General features: G+C 39.0%; 1 protein-coding gene across 4 annotated transcripts in view; it reads left to right on the top strand.

The window, feature by feature from the left end:
- Positions 1-14,019, top strand: part of WWOX (WW domain containing oxidoreductase) — a 539,453-nt gene that overhangs the window by 220,390 nt on the left and 305,044 nt on the right. Inside the window, exon 9 of one of the 4 annotated variants that reach the window (XM_052795426.1) lies at positions 3,676-3,705. The exons of the other annotated variants lie outside the window; for them this stretch is intronic. Coding sequence (XP_052651386.1) covers positions 3,676-3,690 — 15 coding nt within the window. The 3' untranslated portion in view covers positions 3,691-3,705. Of the gene's footprint in view, positions 1-3,675; positions 3,706-14,019 lie in introns of those variants that run through there. 4 annotated transcript variants of the gene reach the window in all.

Here is a 14,019-nt window from a genome sequence, read left to right as displayed (position 1 = left end):
TTCAGGTCCAATGTTTTATTCAGAATGGTGATTTTTACGTGAATGAGTTGTGTGTCATCGTTAAAATTAAGGTTATTGCCCTCCCCCCTCCCCCTAAGAAAATCAAAAAAGAAACAGCTAGTTCCTGTAAGCATTATCTATTGAGACACTTACTTGGAGAGATACAATTTCTAGGGTTCTGGGGGCACTAGAGGCTGAAGAAAGAAGAGTCTCAGGACTGTGAAATGCAGATCCTTCTCCTGTTTGAAATGATAAAATATCCAAAGTGGGTGAGTGTTTAAAACTTAGAAATATTTTTTAGTGTGTCAAAAAGGGTACAAGCAATATTATGATTAACTCTGCTTTAATTATAAGACAACATGAGCAATGGGCCAAATGGTCACCACAGTTGGTAGGAGGCTTGTGTGGGGTACTTCTTACAAAAGAATTCTGTCAACTTAAAGAGGAGCCTCATTTCACTATGGTTTGATTTGTATCCATTTGGTACCCGCTTTTCCTCCCTTGTTCTAAAAAGGAACAAGATCTGATTTTAAAGGCAGAACACAAGAACTGAGAACAACCACATAAAGTGACTCACTGTCTCCCCTTGTCTCTCTCCCCCCAGTGACCCCAAGGATGTTTTGCCATTTAGAAAACTTTTAATGACATGTCTCTCATTTCATTTACACTCACCACAGTGTGAGCTCCTTGTCCCCCTCCGCCACTACCACAGCTTGCTCACAGAATGAGAGGCATGCTTTTAAAATTATGATTTCTTTATTGTGGTTGTTGTTTTGAGTTTCAATTATTATCTCTTTCAGTACTTTCCCCTTTTTTATTTGTGTGTGCTAAATGTTTAAATGATATATTTTTCAGGAGCATAAAATAAAAGAAGAAAAGTTCCTTGTAGCAAGAGCTGTATTTCACAGTAGTATAGTATATAAAGCAGTTAAAAATAATATCCTTAACAACTAGTATTCATGGAAAATGCAGTAGATGTGTTTTAGAAATAAATATGCTCAATTTTCAGTTAGCAGACTGATTCCTGAGGATGGTGAATCATTCTGTAGAAGCATTTATTGCAGAGCTCAACCATGCTGTATCACTTACAAGTCTGGCAAGATGGAAAAAATACAACTCTCAAATGAACAAATCTCAAGCCAGTAATATTCACCTTTTTTCATTTTCCTTTCCATTCATAATTGATTCTAAACTTATGTGAATCTTTCAAAATAACTGTCTTATTGATTGGGAACAAACTATAAAATGTCATTATAAGAGTCATTCATTTTTTCTCTCTGATTACTGTAAACAGACACTGATCAGGCAAAATGCTATTTTTTCTTTTCATATATTGTGTGATTTGTACCTATTATGTATGGAAAACAGCATGAGGAAAATGTCACAGATAGAGAAGGGCATTTATCAGGGAAGATATCTTGTGTTTATACAGCTTAAGATCAAGGATTTTATATTTATGCAAAAGGCAGGGCACTTCTTGGTCTATGCTGTGTTACAAAACTTCTGCCAAAGCCTTTCTCGTACAAGTGTAAAATATTCTAAAATATGGGAACTCACTGCTGTCAGGAGCCACTCAAATCATTAAGTTTCTGTCTTATATGTGCATTTACATGCATCATCTTAAATAAGGTACAATTCCTGTCTAGAAATGACTATTTCCAAAAGATATGAACCAGTTTTTATAGGTGGGTGGTGCACACACACACTGCTAATAAAAGTATACCTGAAGAAGTGTTAAAGCAGCTTACATTTTTCACTCCTTTGGCAATTAAAGGTCCATTCTACAGCCATCCATTTTCCACACTTAAACGTTTGTACGCTTGGAGAGGCGTTCTTTGATATGCCTCTGAATGATGGATTTTCAGAATGAGGAGACCTAAAAAGTTTGTGCTCTATATCACTATAGGAATGAAACCAGTAAATTTAGAAGATACAGTAAGAAAGCTTGTGTTTGTTGGCAAACTGTTACTCTGACTAAATCATCAGTGTGATTCCTGTGTAGGTGTACGTGAAAATTCCCAGAGGTAATATTGAAGAATTATTAGAAGAGCTGTTTTTCAATAAACTACCCAATGCAGTTGTACGCATTCCTGGCAAACTGCAGAGATGCTTGAATTCCTTTGGATATATGCATGTCTGGAAAGTACTCAGAAAGATGTGGTATGCTGCCTGCAGTAAGCCAAGTGAGAAATGGTTTCCTGGAAGTAGCAACAGTTGTTGTCTTTACTGTGAATTTCGGTTGGTTTTTTGTCATGAGGCATGCCACTTCTAACTTTTTAGCAGGTACATTAATACTCTCTAAGTTTCTAACACTAAGGACTCTTCCGTGGCAAGGAGCTTTGGAACAGTAAAAGCTGCTGGCTTATACAACTTCCTTTCTATAAATTGACTGGGTGTGAAGAACAATGTCCAATCTCTTAAATGATTTGTAAACCTGTTGTTTTTACTCCCTCCTCTTTAATTTCAGTAGTAACAAGTAAGCCTCCTTAGTTCTCTTGCACCTGGTTCCTGTTGCACCACAGCCAGTAACTGGAACTGCTTTTTATTAAAGATACTCTTGGTGGAATCAGCTAGGGAAGCCAAATAAAAAAATAAATGGAAAATATAAAATGAAAGCAAGTAGTGCAGAATTTTCAGTGTTAGTTATTGATTTCCTTGATTGTGAGCACACAGGAACGCTGACACTCAGTGTACCTAATTGTGATTTTATTGACTATCATTTCTACCTTGTTTATACTGCCAGGGTCTGTTGGTCACTGTGACTGATGGTTTTCACTCATTCCAAGTCTTGCAGCTCTGACCAAATATTCCTTTGTTCTTTCTCTTCACTTTTTCTTAATACAACATCCGTGCCTGTTCAAGTTTTGTGTATACCTTGACCACTGCTAAAGTGGAAAATAAAAGCCTTGTAGCAATTCCTTAGACTCTAGAGGGACATCTGTTTTTAAAAAAAGTTGATCGTCATTCCTGGGAAAATTTGGTGAGTCACTTGCTGAAATCCTATCTTAAACATGCAGATAAAACAAGAGGTAATCGGATATTAGGTGTCAGTAACAACAGATGACTGCTGTGAACATAGGTACTGACAATTTTAGTGTTTCCTCAGTTTATACTACTTATTTTTGGTTTATAGGTAATATGTGAACTATTTTTCATGCTTTGCCCAATCCGATTACCTGTGTAATGAGCAGCCACCACAAGTTACAGAACATGGCACCAGTTCCCCATGTTAGCAACATCTTGATTCTACTTAATTTATAAATTTCCCAGGACCAGACCAAGGTACCAAATCTAGAGACAGTGCTTAGCCTGTAAATAGGGCTGGTCTTCTATGGAGGTTTTAAGATGAGAAGAAACAGGGAAGAGGCATAGGGACAGGCAACATTACAAATTTTCAGGCATGGATGCCAGAGTAATGTTCAGGAGATATGTGTATGCTTGGGTGAGCGGGAATCACAGTGGGTGCCCCCCATGCCTCTGCAACAGCCCAGTCTTCTCACCTGCCTCTTGCTGGGATGCCTCCCCTGGAAATGCTCTCCTGTCTCTGCACTTGCAGAGGTGGACGAGATGTATAGAAATAGTGCAGTGCTCTATGGTTTTGTCTCTCTTTCCAGTACGATTTGTGGTACTTCACTGACCCAGGGCTGTTCAGTGTCTGTCTTCTTCCCCAAACAGATCCTGACACTGTAACATGCTCCTATGGAGAGAGGAGATAGGAGAGATGTCTATCTTCATGCATCTACGTGAGAAGAAAAATCTATTATATGAACAGATCCTTTCCAAGGTCTTCTACTACCCACTGATCCTGCTGTGGGGGAATTAGGAACCTTGGCGTATATCATTCCTTTTTTAATCTAGTTATGTTGTAACAAAAAAAAAACCCAAACAAACAAAAAAGGAGTGGTGAACAATTTACTTTTTAAATAACACAAGGACCATAAGTCAAAAATATTCATGTTTCTCCCCTAGTAATTTTAATTTTCACATTTTTCTGGTGTATTGTATGGCAAGATGTCATTAAGAGTTTTATGGTAATGAATTACATTAGCCTTACAGACTATTTTTACTAGCCTTTTTTACTGTCACCTTTGCTACATAAGCCTAATTTTATGTTATTGCAATGATGTTCCATGGAGTGTTCAAATAATCGATAACAGTACAAGGGTTGTTCCATTGGGATCACATTATATGAGTTTATAATGTACAATATCTGCTTTGATGTATACATGTAGTGTTTGCTGTTTTTCCCTCTCTTCTTAAATACAGAAATTTCTAGTTGTGTTTATTCCCCTCGTCAGCATACTTTATCATATCAAAGCCTTTACAGACAGTGTAGAACTACTGAGTTATGTTTGGGTCATGTTTTCCAGTGTGCCCTTTAATACTGTAGCTTTAGAAATGCAATTTTCAGCCTCTGCTTATTAGAATATGATAAAGTATTCCTGGTCTATGTCCAGCTCCACTAATCTCCAGACTACACTTCATGAATTAGGCATGAAGATTTTAGTCAATGTGCTTTCAAAGACCAATGTTTAGGGAATCATGGATTTTCTACAAGCTAAGGGAGAAATCTATAATAGGAAGAACTGATTTTCAAACATCATATTCTGTAGAAGAAATGACCAGTTCTGGCTTGGAAACAGAAAACATTTCCTTTTAGAATACTCAAGAACTGGTTAAAAATGTGTTGTAGGTTTTAATTTATAAAAGGAGTAGCTTTTTAAAATGCGCTGTAAGTGCTGTATAGTGTATAGAGGCTCATACATATTAGATACCACGTAGACACCTCCTGAAGTGTGGGTTAAAAAACAAGTCACACTAAAGTTGAATCAGTTTAGTGGTATTAACCTACTCACTGATGGACGTTTGTCTGCTTTACCTGTGTGCCGTTTATATGCAGCAGATCCTGCTGTTGGTGAGTTCTGACACAGGGAAAGTGGAGGTGGTGTAAGTTGGAACATATAAACAGTTTAAATTCTGTCCCGCTGCTTTAATCGCTGAAGGCTAAGTCCAAATTAAACGAAATCATACAGAAAAATACACAAATATGCATTCATAATGCCATCCAGTCTGACCCCCAGGTGTCCACTTGTGACCTTAATTATCTTTTGTTTCTCGGTAAGACTCATCATCTTGATTTTTGTGGAATATAGGCTCAAAGATGATTCATGAGCTAGTCATCTTGAGGAAGACCTGTAAGCAATCACTCAGACTTGAGAGAACTATAAACAATATTGACCTCACTGGGAAATGTCACCTGTTGGCATACTACATAGCTTGACTTTAATCTTGATTTTTTTTAAGAGAAAGGGGGGTATCAAGGCAGTATTAGTTCAGTCAGAGTCACTTTTTTATGCAAAAGACTAGTGCAACTATGTTAAGTCAAACTTTGCAGTGTTGCCATAGACATCTCCTAGAGTGAAACGTGTAAGCCTTGTCTTAGGAAACGGCAGCACCGTTACACAGTCCTATAGTGGATATATTTCTTGCAAAACAACTAGTTATGGAGTAAATGAGAAGGTACCCTTTCAGTTTGTTAGGCATTGGTCTATACTAATGAGTGTTGATAGTGTCTAGCACCTTGTAGTTGCTACTGAAATTATCCAAGAATTAATAAACAGTGATGTTTGGTCATTGAAGAATTAAGGGACAGTTGTAACTTATTTGGATGCAAATGGGAGCCTTTCTGCCTGAAGGAGATGGCCATGCGTAATGAATCCTATCATTCCTGTCCCCTTCTCCCCAGACAGTTGTTGCGGGATGGAGAGGGGAGGGTATGTCTGTGTGTTCACATGAGTGTTTTTAATAGTCATTTCTCCATCTCACTTCTACAGTATGAAGTCATTCTACCAAAACCAGTGTTTTTCCCACTTTTGGTAAATCATAAATAATATGAGATGCTGACATTGCTTTGTTTACTTGTGGTTTTTTAAATTTTTGTTGTGTTTCTTGGAAGGGAAGAATTTTTCCATCCTGTGAGGCAGATGTGTGTGTAGTAGTATTTCCTACCTGTAATAACTTATTGCATGTACATATGTGCACATACCGTATATCCACCTCCACTACCCATGTGATATGCTTATCTAGGACAAAAAGAGTAAATGCTGGCTTTTATGTTGTTCTTTTCCAATATATTCAATAAATTATCTCTGGTAAAAATGATTCTTAACCACACATTATATAGTTGAGGGTGATCCCAGGAAACACAGAAATCTGTGCCTCAGATTTGCAGGCTATTGACTACATTGGTAATTCTTTAGATCGGAGTAGCAGACAGCATCACACAAGAGCTTTGTGCTCTTTTTCAGCACAACAGCATCCGTAAAAGGAAAATGAGACCCGTAGCTGAATATAAATTATGCCAGATGTTGAAAGCCATCTTGCATCCTTCTGTATTCCCTATAAAGTCAAGCAGAACGATAAGCAGGATAGTAGTAATCAGTGTTAGCTCTGGCTAGTGACTGTCAGAAATGTGGTCGAAAACTGCCAACAAGCCACAGGTTGTGGAAATTTCTTTCTGTAGCTTGCAGCTACAGATGATGAATGCTGGGAAACAGGCACCCCTGAAATTTACTTTAGCAATGAAGCATCCACATGGAACAGGGTATCTGGAAAAAGTTTGCTGTTGGTAGAATGAGTTCCATTGCATCCTGCCTGCACGTATGCCCTGCATGAATCAGAAACCAAATCCCATCCTCTTGTTCTACCACTTCCCTGTACATTGCAGCCAGGAATCAGCCAGCCCCAAGGTTGTAGTATAGGCCCTTCCTTGATGTCTGTGTAATCAGGGAGCAGGGAAAAGTAGAGCAGTAAATAGAAATCCTCAATTAATTACACAGACTTCATAATGCAAAGGTGTGTAATAGTTTAATGTAAAGCAAGGGGATGCATTAATAACCCAATAAGAATAGAATGAAAAAATTTTGATGAAAATTGCAAACCAGAATAACAATCAGCACCAGTTCTTTCTTTGGAAAGAACAAAAGATTGAGGTAGCTATATAATCATGGTTTCATTAACTGATTGTTTAAATTATTTTCTCTGTGGAAAAGTAGAGACGGGTGAGATTAATTCTAGGAGTATTACACTATGCAGATCTCAGCTCTTGAGTACACTGCTGTGTTTAAAATGCCGTGCTGTGCTTTGCTGTGTCATCCAGTTGTTTTGTTAGAAAAAACACTCCATGTTTCACTTTGCTATATAAATTTGCAGCGTCAGCCAAACATTGGTTAAGACATAGAGAGGGAGCCTATTAGGAGGCTGTCTTTCAGACACTGGGAAATTTAGAATTTTAGTTTTACATTATACCATGAAAGTTGGTGCTATTTTGTAAAGCTTGTTATTAACTTGAGAACCCGTTTCTAAAATGTGCACAAATAACATGTTAGCATAGGTGGAAGGTTATGAGGGTCTGTTTGATAGTTCCTTCAATGACAATGAAAAACTCAGAAAGTAGTCATCTGCTAGTCTTTGACTTCCTTACGGTCCTTTCAATATTCTTTGGAAAACAGAAGGAACAGATATACCTAAATTTTTAGATATTATGTTATGAAATAAATGGTTTAGGCACTTGGAGCTACAGAGAAGCATCTCATGATTTTCAGAACAAAATTCAAGCAGCCCAGGAAGGTAAACCACTGCACTGCACACACCCTTTTGAAAATACCAGTAGGCCCATAGCTTCCTTTTCAAGTTTCTAAACTCCTTTGAAAATATAGTCAGTGATGACTAAAACCTAAGTCTGATAAGAGCCTAATTCCTAATTTAAAAATTAAGTTCCTGAATCTTACCAAATTTCAGTGGTATTTACACTTCCAACTGCCTGAGTCACTTTTGAAAATGAGGTACGTGCTTCTGAGCTGCACATTTTTCTAACAGCACCTTCTTGGCCTGGGCTTGCATTTGCCCCGAGGGGAATGGCAAGGAGGGAGAACAGGGACTCCTTGTTCTAGATTTCCCAAACTGAAGTATTATTTGTTGAGCTAAATTGCGCATACAATTTACCTGCCTAATGTTGAAACCTGATTCATGCATATGTAACTGGAGTAAATATTCTTGCATGAGATTGTTTTGACAGGGTTTTTTGAATGATACATTAGGTGTGCTAAGGTTCCTCATTGAGTTTTACTATATGGTCTTAAATGATTACCTAAACTATCTCCGTGTAACATTTTTAGCCCTTCAAGGGCCATTGTTTCCTATCCATTTTTAAATCTTTTTTGGGCACACTATAGATGCTGTTAATAAAACTGCATTTTTCAATGGGTTATAGAGATTAGAATCTCAGATTACTCTAGTTTTTCTCTCTATATTACAGGAAGTTTCTGTGGTATATGGTTGGCAAATGTTGACATTGTATTGTCTTTTCCTGCATTTGTGGGCAATAATGGATTGAAGAGCATCTTATGGCTTTTTATTTTGCCAAAATCCATACGGGTTAGACATATGCCTATAATTCACATTTTTATAACTATCATTAGAACTCCTGCTGATGATTAATAGACTGAAACTTCTAGGACTGGGTCTTGAAAGGTTCTTATCTAGAAATCTTTATGGAAGGACAAATAATAAATTGCTTTATAACATTTATATTTATACCAAGTATTTAATGTCCTCATCTGTTTTCTGACTGAAATGGGATAGTAATTGTAAGACTACAGGAAGAATACAGAGGCAAAACTGTAATCCTGCTAAAGGGAAGTGGGAGTTGGTCGCTACTGGGCCATCAGCCCTGTGTATTTGGAGACAGCAAACTAGTACTAGTGCTGTCATCATGTCAGATTTTCAGCAGTAGTTGAGCATCCCATCCTTATCTTCGAAGGAGGGGATTCAGAATACCTGTAGATCAAGGTAGTTATTTTTATCCTTAGTACAAAATTTATTATTAAACTTCTACATTACCTGAATTATCATATGTATTTTTACTTCTTGGTTTGTTTTCCATTTGGTCCTATTGGTTGTTACAGAAGCCTTATTATATTCCCTCATCTTCTTCTTAACGATTCTCTGGATAAGCCTGAGATTCCTGCCTCCCTGCTGTAGTGCTGTAATGATATGCTGCTTTCAGGATCTTAGCCCAAACCAGCGTATCTTATTCTAGGTCCAGAACCAATGTAAAATGAGTTTTTTACACCACCGTTTGGGGGTTTTTATGATTTAAAGTAATTGTTTTCTTTGGCATGAAAATACAAAATGACCGTCAAACAACAGCCAAGTACAGTTTAGTGGGAGAAGAAGCTGAAGCAAGCAAATTTATGACAGAAAGAATATTGAAACTGGATTGGCAGCCCTGGTTTTCCCTTATGGCAATTATTAAAATAGTTTTCAGAGTACACCTTAGTTATAGAATATATTCTTAAACTTATCTTTTAAAGGTCAGATGTACAATAATGTAAAGGTGTGATCTGATACCCGAAAAGGTTTTTGGGGAGCTAAGTCTTTGCTAGGAGGTGCATATGAGTCTTGGCTCTGAAATACTCACTAAATTTAACATTGTTTGCCAAGCTAATAACATGCTAATTGTCTGGTCAGATCCTTTATAATGTGAAAATTATGATCCAGTTAACATTACGTTATGAGTACACAGGGATAAATAAAACCTGTCATTTTTCTGTATTAAATTTAATCTAAATACAATGCTTCTGTAGTATTTATACAATATTGAGTTTTACCTTTTTATCTCTGATAAATGCTGTTGAATCACAATTATTTTGGATCACCACTCCAAAAACTCTGCTGTGCTTATGGTTGTTTTGTCCTGTCTGTCCCTCACCAAGTCTTCAACTCCCTGTTATCACAAGAAAAACTTCCTTCTTTTTTAAAGCAGATATTTTTTGTCATCAATCCTGTTTGATTCAGTCCTACACAAGTTTGATCAAGCCACATATCCTCTCACTAGGATCAATTTTAACCATGAAGTATAGATTGAAATATCTGTGTGTGTCAATTTGACAAAGAGAACAGAGGAGATATCTTTACTAGAACTGTATTACAGTTGACAGATTCCTCCCCCCACCTTCGGGTATTGACTGAGCATGTGGGGGATCAGGCATTGCTTCAGCTACAGTCTGGCTTTGCCGTAGCATTCCTGGTGTGTAAGAGTGTCATCTTCTCCCATGGACCAGCTGGGTATATACACTTTAAGTTTGTTTTTCTTATTTGGAAAATGTGCATTTTAAGAGGCAATGGAAAGAGTTGGAAGCAGAACTGAGCTAACAAACTGGCAAGGATAGATGCTTGGTAGGAAGAAACACATCCCATGTGCAAGTGAAAATCCTGTCCTCATTGAATCCCCCTTAATACTGCAGAAGCCTCTAAATACATTGGGGGACAGCGCTGGGAACAGCTCACATAGTATATGGACTTCCTCGATGGAAAGATCTCTCCGTGATACTGGCAGAGCTTTTGCAGGTCAGAGCTTCTGCATGTCAGGCTTTCTAAAGCTGTCAGTGTCGTCGTCTTTGTCAAACAAAATGCAGCACCATCCCTCTCTGCTAAGAGATGACAGGAGGGGAAATGTTTTTTTTCTTAGTTGCAATTTAGAAGCATGAGGTGAAGCAAAAAGACCATGAGATTCCAAATCTAGAGACAGGGAGCATATAGCTAGAAATAAAACTCGGGGCGGGGGAAATTCTATCTAATGTGTAAGTGGGGCCCCATTTGTATATAGATTTCCAGTAGTGTTGTACTTTAGGTAGCAGACAAAAGGGGAGAAAATTGGAGAAAATAAGGTATTCCCTCAGTGAGAAAGCATGAGGAAAAGCCTGGCTTGGAAGACTCCCGACACTTCAGTTTAGTTGTTAGTCCACTGTGATTTAGGACCAAGGGTTATGGTGGGGATTTCCTCTTTGGTATGTGAAATTAGGACTCTGTTTCATCTGTGTAGGAACCCATACCTCAAAACTACAACCTGCTGTTAAGATTATTCTTACTTAAAAGGAAAATTACTTTAATTACCGTATATTGGCTTACTAGACCAGTTTTATTTATAAATCTGTTTTCAGCAATACAATATCCAGTCATCTTTATCAAGGCTTTATTCTGTAAATCAAGTTCTTTTTCTGTTATGGGCTTTATAATAACAGTACATGACCTGCACTGGCAACAGCTTACTAAAAAATAGGCTAAATGTATCTTAAAGCTCAGATGCAAAAGGTAAAAAAATATTCACACAAGCGTATTTCATCTTGCAAATGAACAAAGCTCATTTGACACAGTCAAAAACTATGAGCGTTCCTATGGTTCATTTGTATCTAAATTCTGAAATTGTGAATATGCATTTCAGCCTTGCTATGTACCAACAAGGGCAAAAGCAACAATACACCTTTCTTATATAAACTTCTAAAAGGCTGAATTATCGAATGTAGTGCAGGTGATATGCTCATATCATGAAATATGACTTATGGGTTTAAATCTATTTTTAGATTTCAATATTTTTACCATAACTGCATGAGTCAGTCATTCTTGACCATATGTGGTAACCATAAAAGCCATGAGAGTCTGACTCTATGACTCTGAGAAGATGCAGGTAGCACAATTAGCAAATGACTCCTAGCAACTGGACAATTTCTCTTGATGGAGAAAAATGATCTGCAATATTTTCAGCCCAGAAATAAATAGAATGCAGTTTGCTATCAAGTTATATAGCAGAGGCAAGTGAAAAAGGATTGTGAAAGTTTCCTAAACTATGGCTATGCTGAATATACTGACAGAACTAAGCAAACATGAAGTCACCCTAATTACTGATGAGCAAAGGGATGTTTTCCACTGAATTTCCTCCCCCCTCTTTTTTTTTCTTTTAATGCAGGATGCTATTGTTGTAGTTCAGAAAGCCCCGGGCAGCTTAGAAATCAGGCAAAAAATCAATAGCCCACTTGTTGAAGATAAGTGAATTAGCTTGTGTTGAATGTAACTGAGTACCTGAACACTTCAGTGAGCAGCCTTTGTTTTGTGAGAAAGGAGATTTGTAAGGTTTCTCTTCCGAGGGCTGTGGTGGTGCACATCTCAGATTAATCAAGCTGAGTAAGAGGGAGTCGACCACTTACATAGGGACATAATTTGTGAATTTTCTTTCTTTCTGTCTTGTTCCTATCTGCTCACCATAGCTTACCATGCTGAGCAGATTTCCACATATTTCAAAGCTGATGATGAATCTCACAGAAGAAGTTTAGTGAACAATAACAAAGGGGACCAGAAAAAATAGTACTATACAGCAGTTTGCCATGGGCCAAATTCAAAATTTCTTTCCCACTCTATGCAGGCCTGGGATCTCTTTCCTTTCACAGACATTACGTCTCTGGGAAGCTCACCTTATGTGTCTATGACTGAGAGAAGAAATGCTTCCGTCCAGTGTGGTCAGACCATTTCTAATTCCCATATCCAGAGACAGCAACCCTCTTTCCTGCTCCAAAGGACTCCTACTGGCCGCTGCTGACATAGAGGACGGGCAGTGCCCAGCTCCTGGCTAGCTGCTCTGCTCTGCACTACAGCCTGGGAAAGAGCTCAAATCTCTTCCCACTGAAACCACTTTGCCACTGACTTCTGTGTTAATTGTACCTGTCACTAAGATGATGTTGTCCTAGTCAAGCTGTTTCTGAGTCTCTGGCCTGCCTCCAGAAGTAGAAGAGAAATGCAAAAATGTTCTTATCCCAACCTTACAACTTCCTGATCCTTGAGCGAGTTGCCAGCTCAGCCTTAACAAGACAGGGTAGTGGGAGAACTCCTTGAAGTGCTCCCTGGACATCGATAGCCCTGGGGGCCATATGAGCAGCAGGGGATGGCCTCACCTTTTGTTGACAACTCATGTAATCTCTTTGTGAATAATCAGTTAGAGAGATCTGAAGGGAGTCACGTGGGATGTATTCTTGCTAGGACATCCGCAGCCCCGGTGCTGAGGAGGAGGCCCAGCCAGTCAGACCCATCTCTGACCATCGTTTTCCCATCCCATCCTGTACTCTCTGAGCAGGTCAAAATCGTCCTGCTCAACTTCAGAGAGTTAACAGCAGAATTGTCACCTGGGCACTTTAAACAGGGGGTTAGAGGCGTTTAGATCTCAAACCAGTTGACTTCTATTCATTTTTTTATGTTACGTATTTGGCGTCAATCTCATGAGCTTTTAAGACATCCCTCGTGGCTTTTAGCTGCAGGGGTGGCCAGGCAGACTTACCAGTTCTGGTAGTTGGTTATTTTTGAAAGCAATAACCTACTGCTTCACTGCTTTAGGCAGTGATCTACCTCATCCAAGCATCCTGAAATGCAGGAACTGTTTTATACCTACACTCAACAACCATTTAAGCAGAGGGTCCAATGCACAAACGACGATTAACCTACTCTTTTCAGGCCTGACCGTGTTGACAGGTTTGGCAATGCTGGTGATACATCACCTTGGCCCATTTCCCTTAGTCATGCCATCAGGGCTGGGAAGCAAAACTTTTAAATGTTGTCCATGCTGGCTTGGTTTCAGCTAAATAAATCAGGTCTGCAGTTCCTCCTACATGGTACAAAGGAGGAACCCTTAAACAGTTTCTGAAGAGTAAAGCCGGTTTTTGCTAGTTTAGCATTCCTTAGCTGTGGGAGTTTTGACAGCCTGAGACTTTAGCCAGGCCCCGTTCTGGTATCAGCTGGTATCAGAAACAAGAAGCTCTCTTCGGTGATGATGTCTGGGAAGCGTTTCAGATGTGGCCTGCCCTGCAGTGTGCATCCCTCGGCAGCAGCACAGGTCAGGGCAGGAGGTGAGCCTCACCCCCTCTCTGTCTCCTATCTTCTCTTCGCTTTTGCGGCAAGCCCGGCAGCTCAGGTTGGGCACCTGTAGGTACATGTTCATGCATTCCCGCCGGCTGTAGAGACTAAGTAGGATTTCTCCTGTAATTACTTCTCCCAGCTGCTGGGGACACTGTGGCATCAGGTATGACAGTATCCAGGATGCTTTGTTGCCTTCCCATCCTGCTTGTCTTACGGTTTTCCTGAAGCTGGTGCAGGTAACACCTGTGTTTGGTGGAGAAAGTGGCCTGGCACAGAGAA

This window comes from Harpia harpyja, chromosome 9 (assembly GCF_026419915.1).
Source record: "Harpia harpyja isolate bHarHar1 chromosome 9, bHarHar1 primary haplotype, whole genome shotgun sequence".
NCBI classification, from domain to species: Eukaryota; Metazoa; Chordata; class Aves; order Accipitriformes; family Accipitridae; genus Harpia; species Harpia harpyja.
Note: the sequence above shows the minus strand (reverse complement) of the source record. Positions and strands in the feature narration are given on the sequence as shown.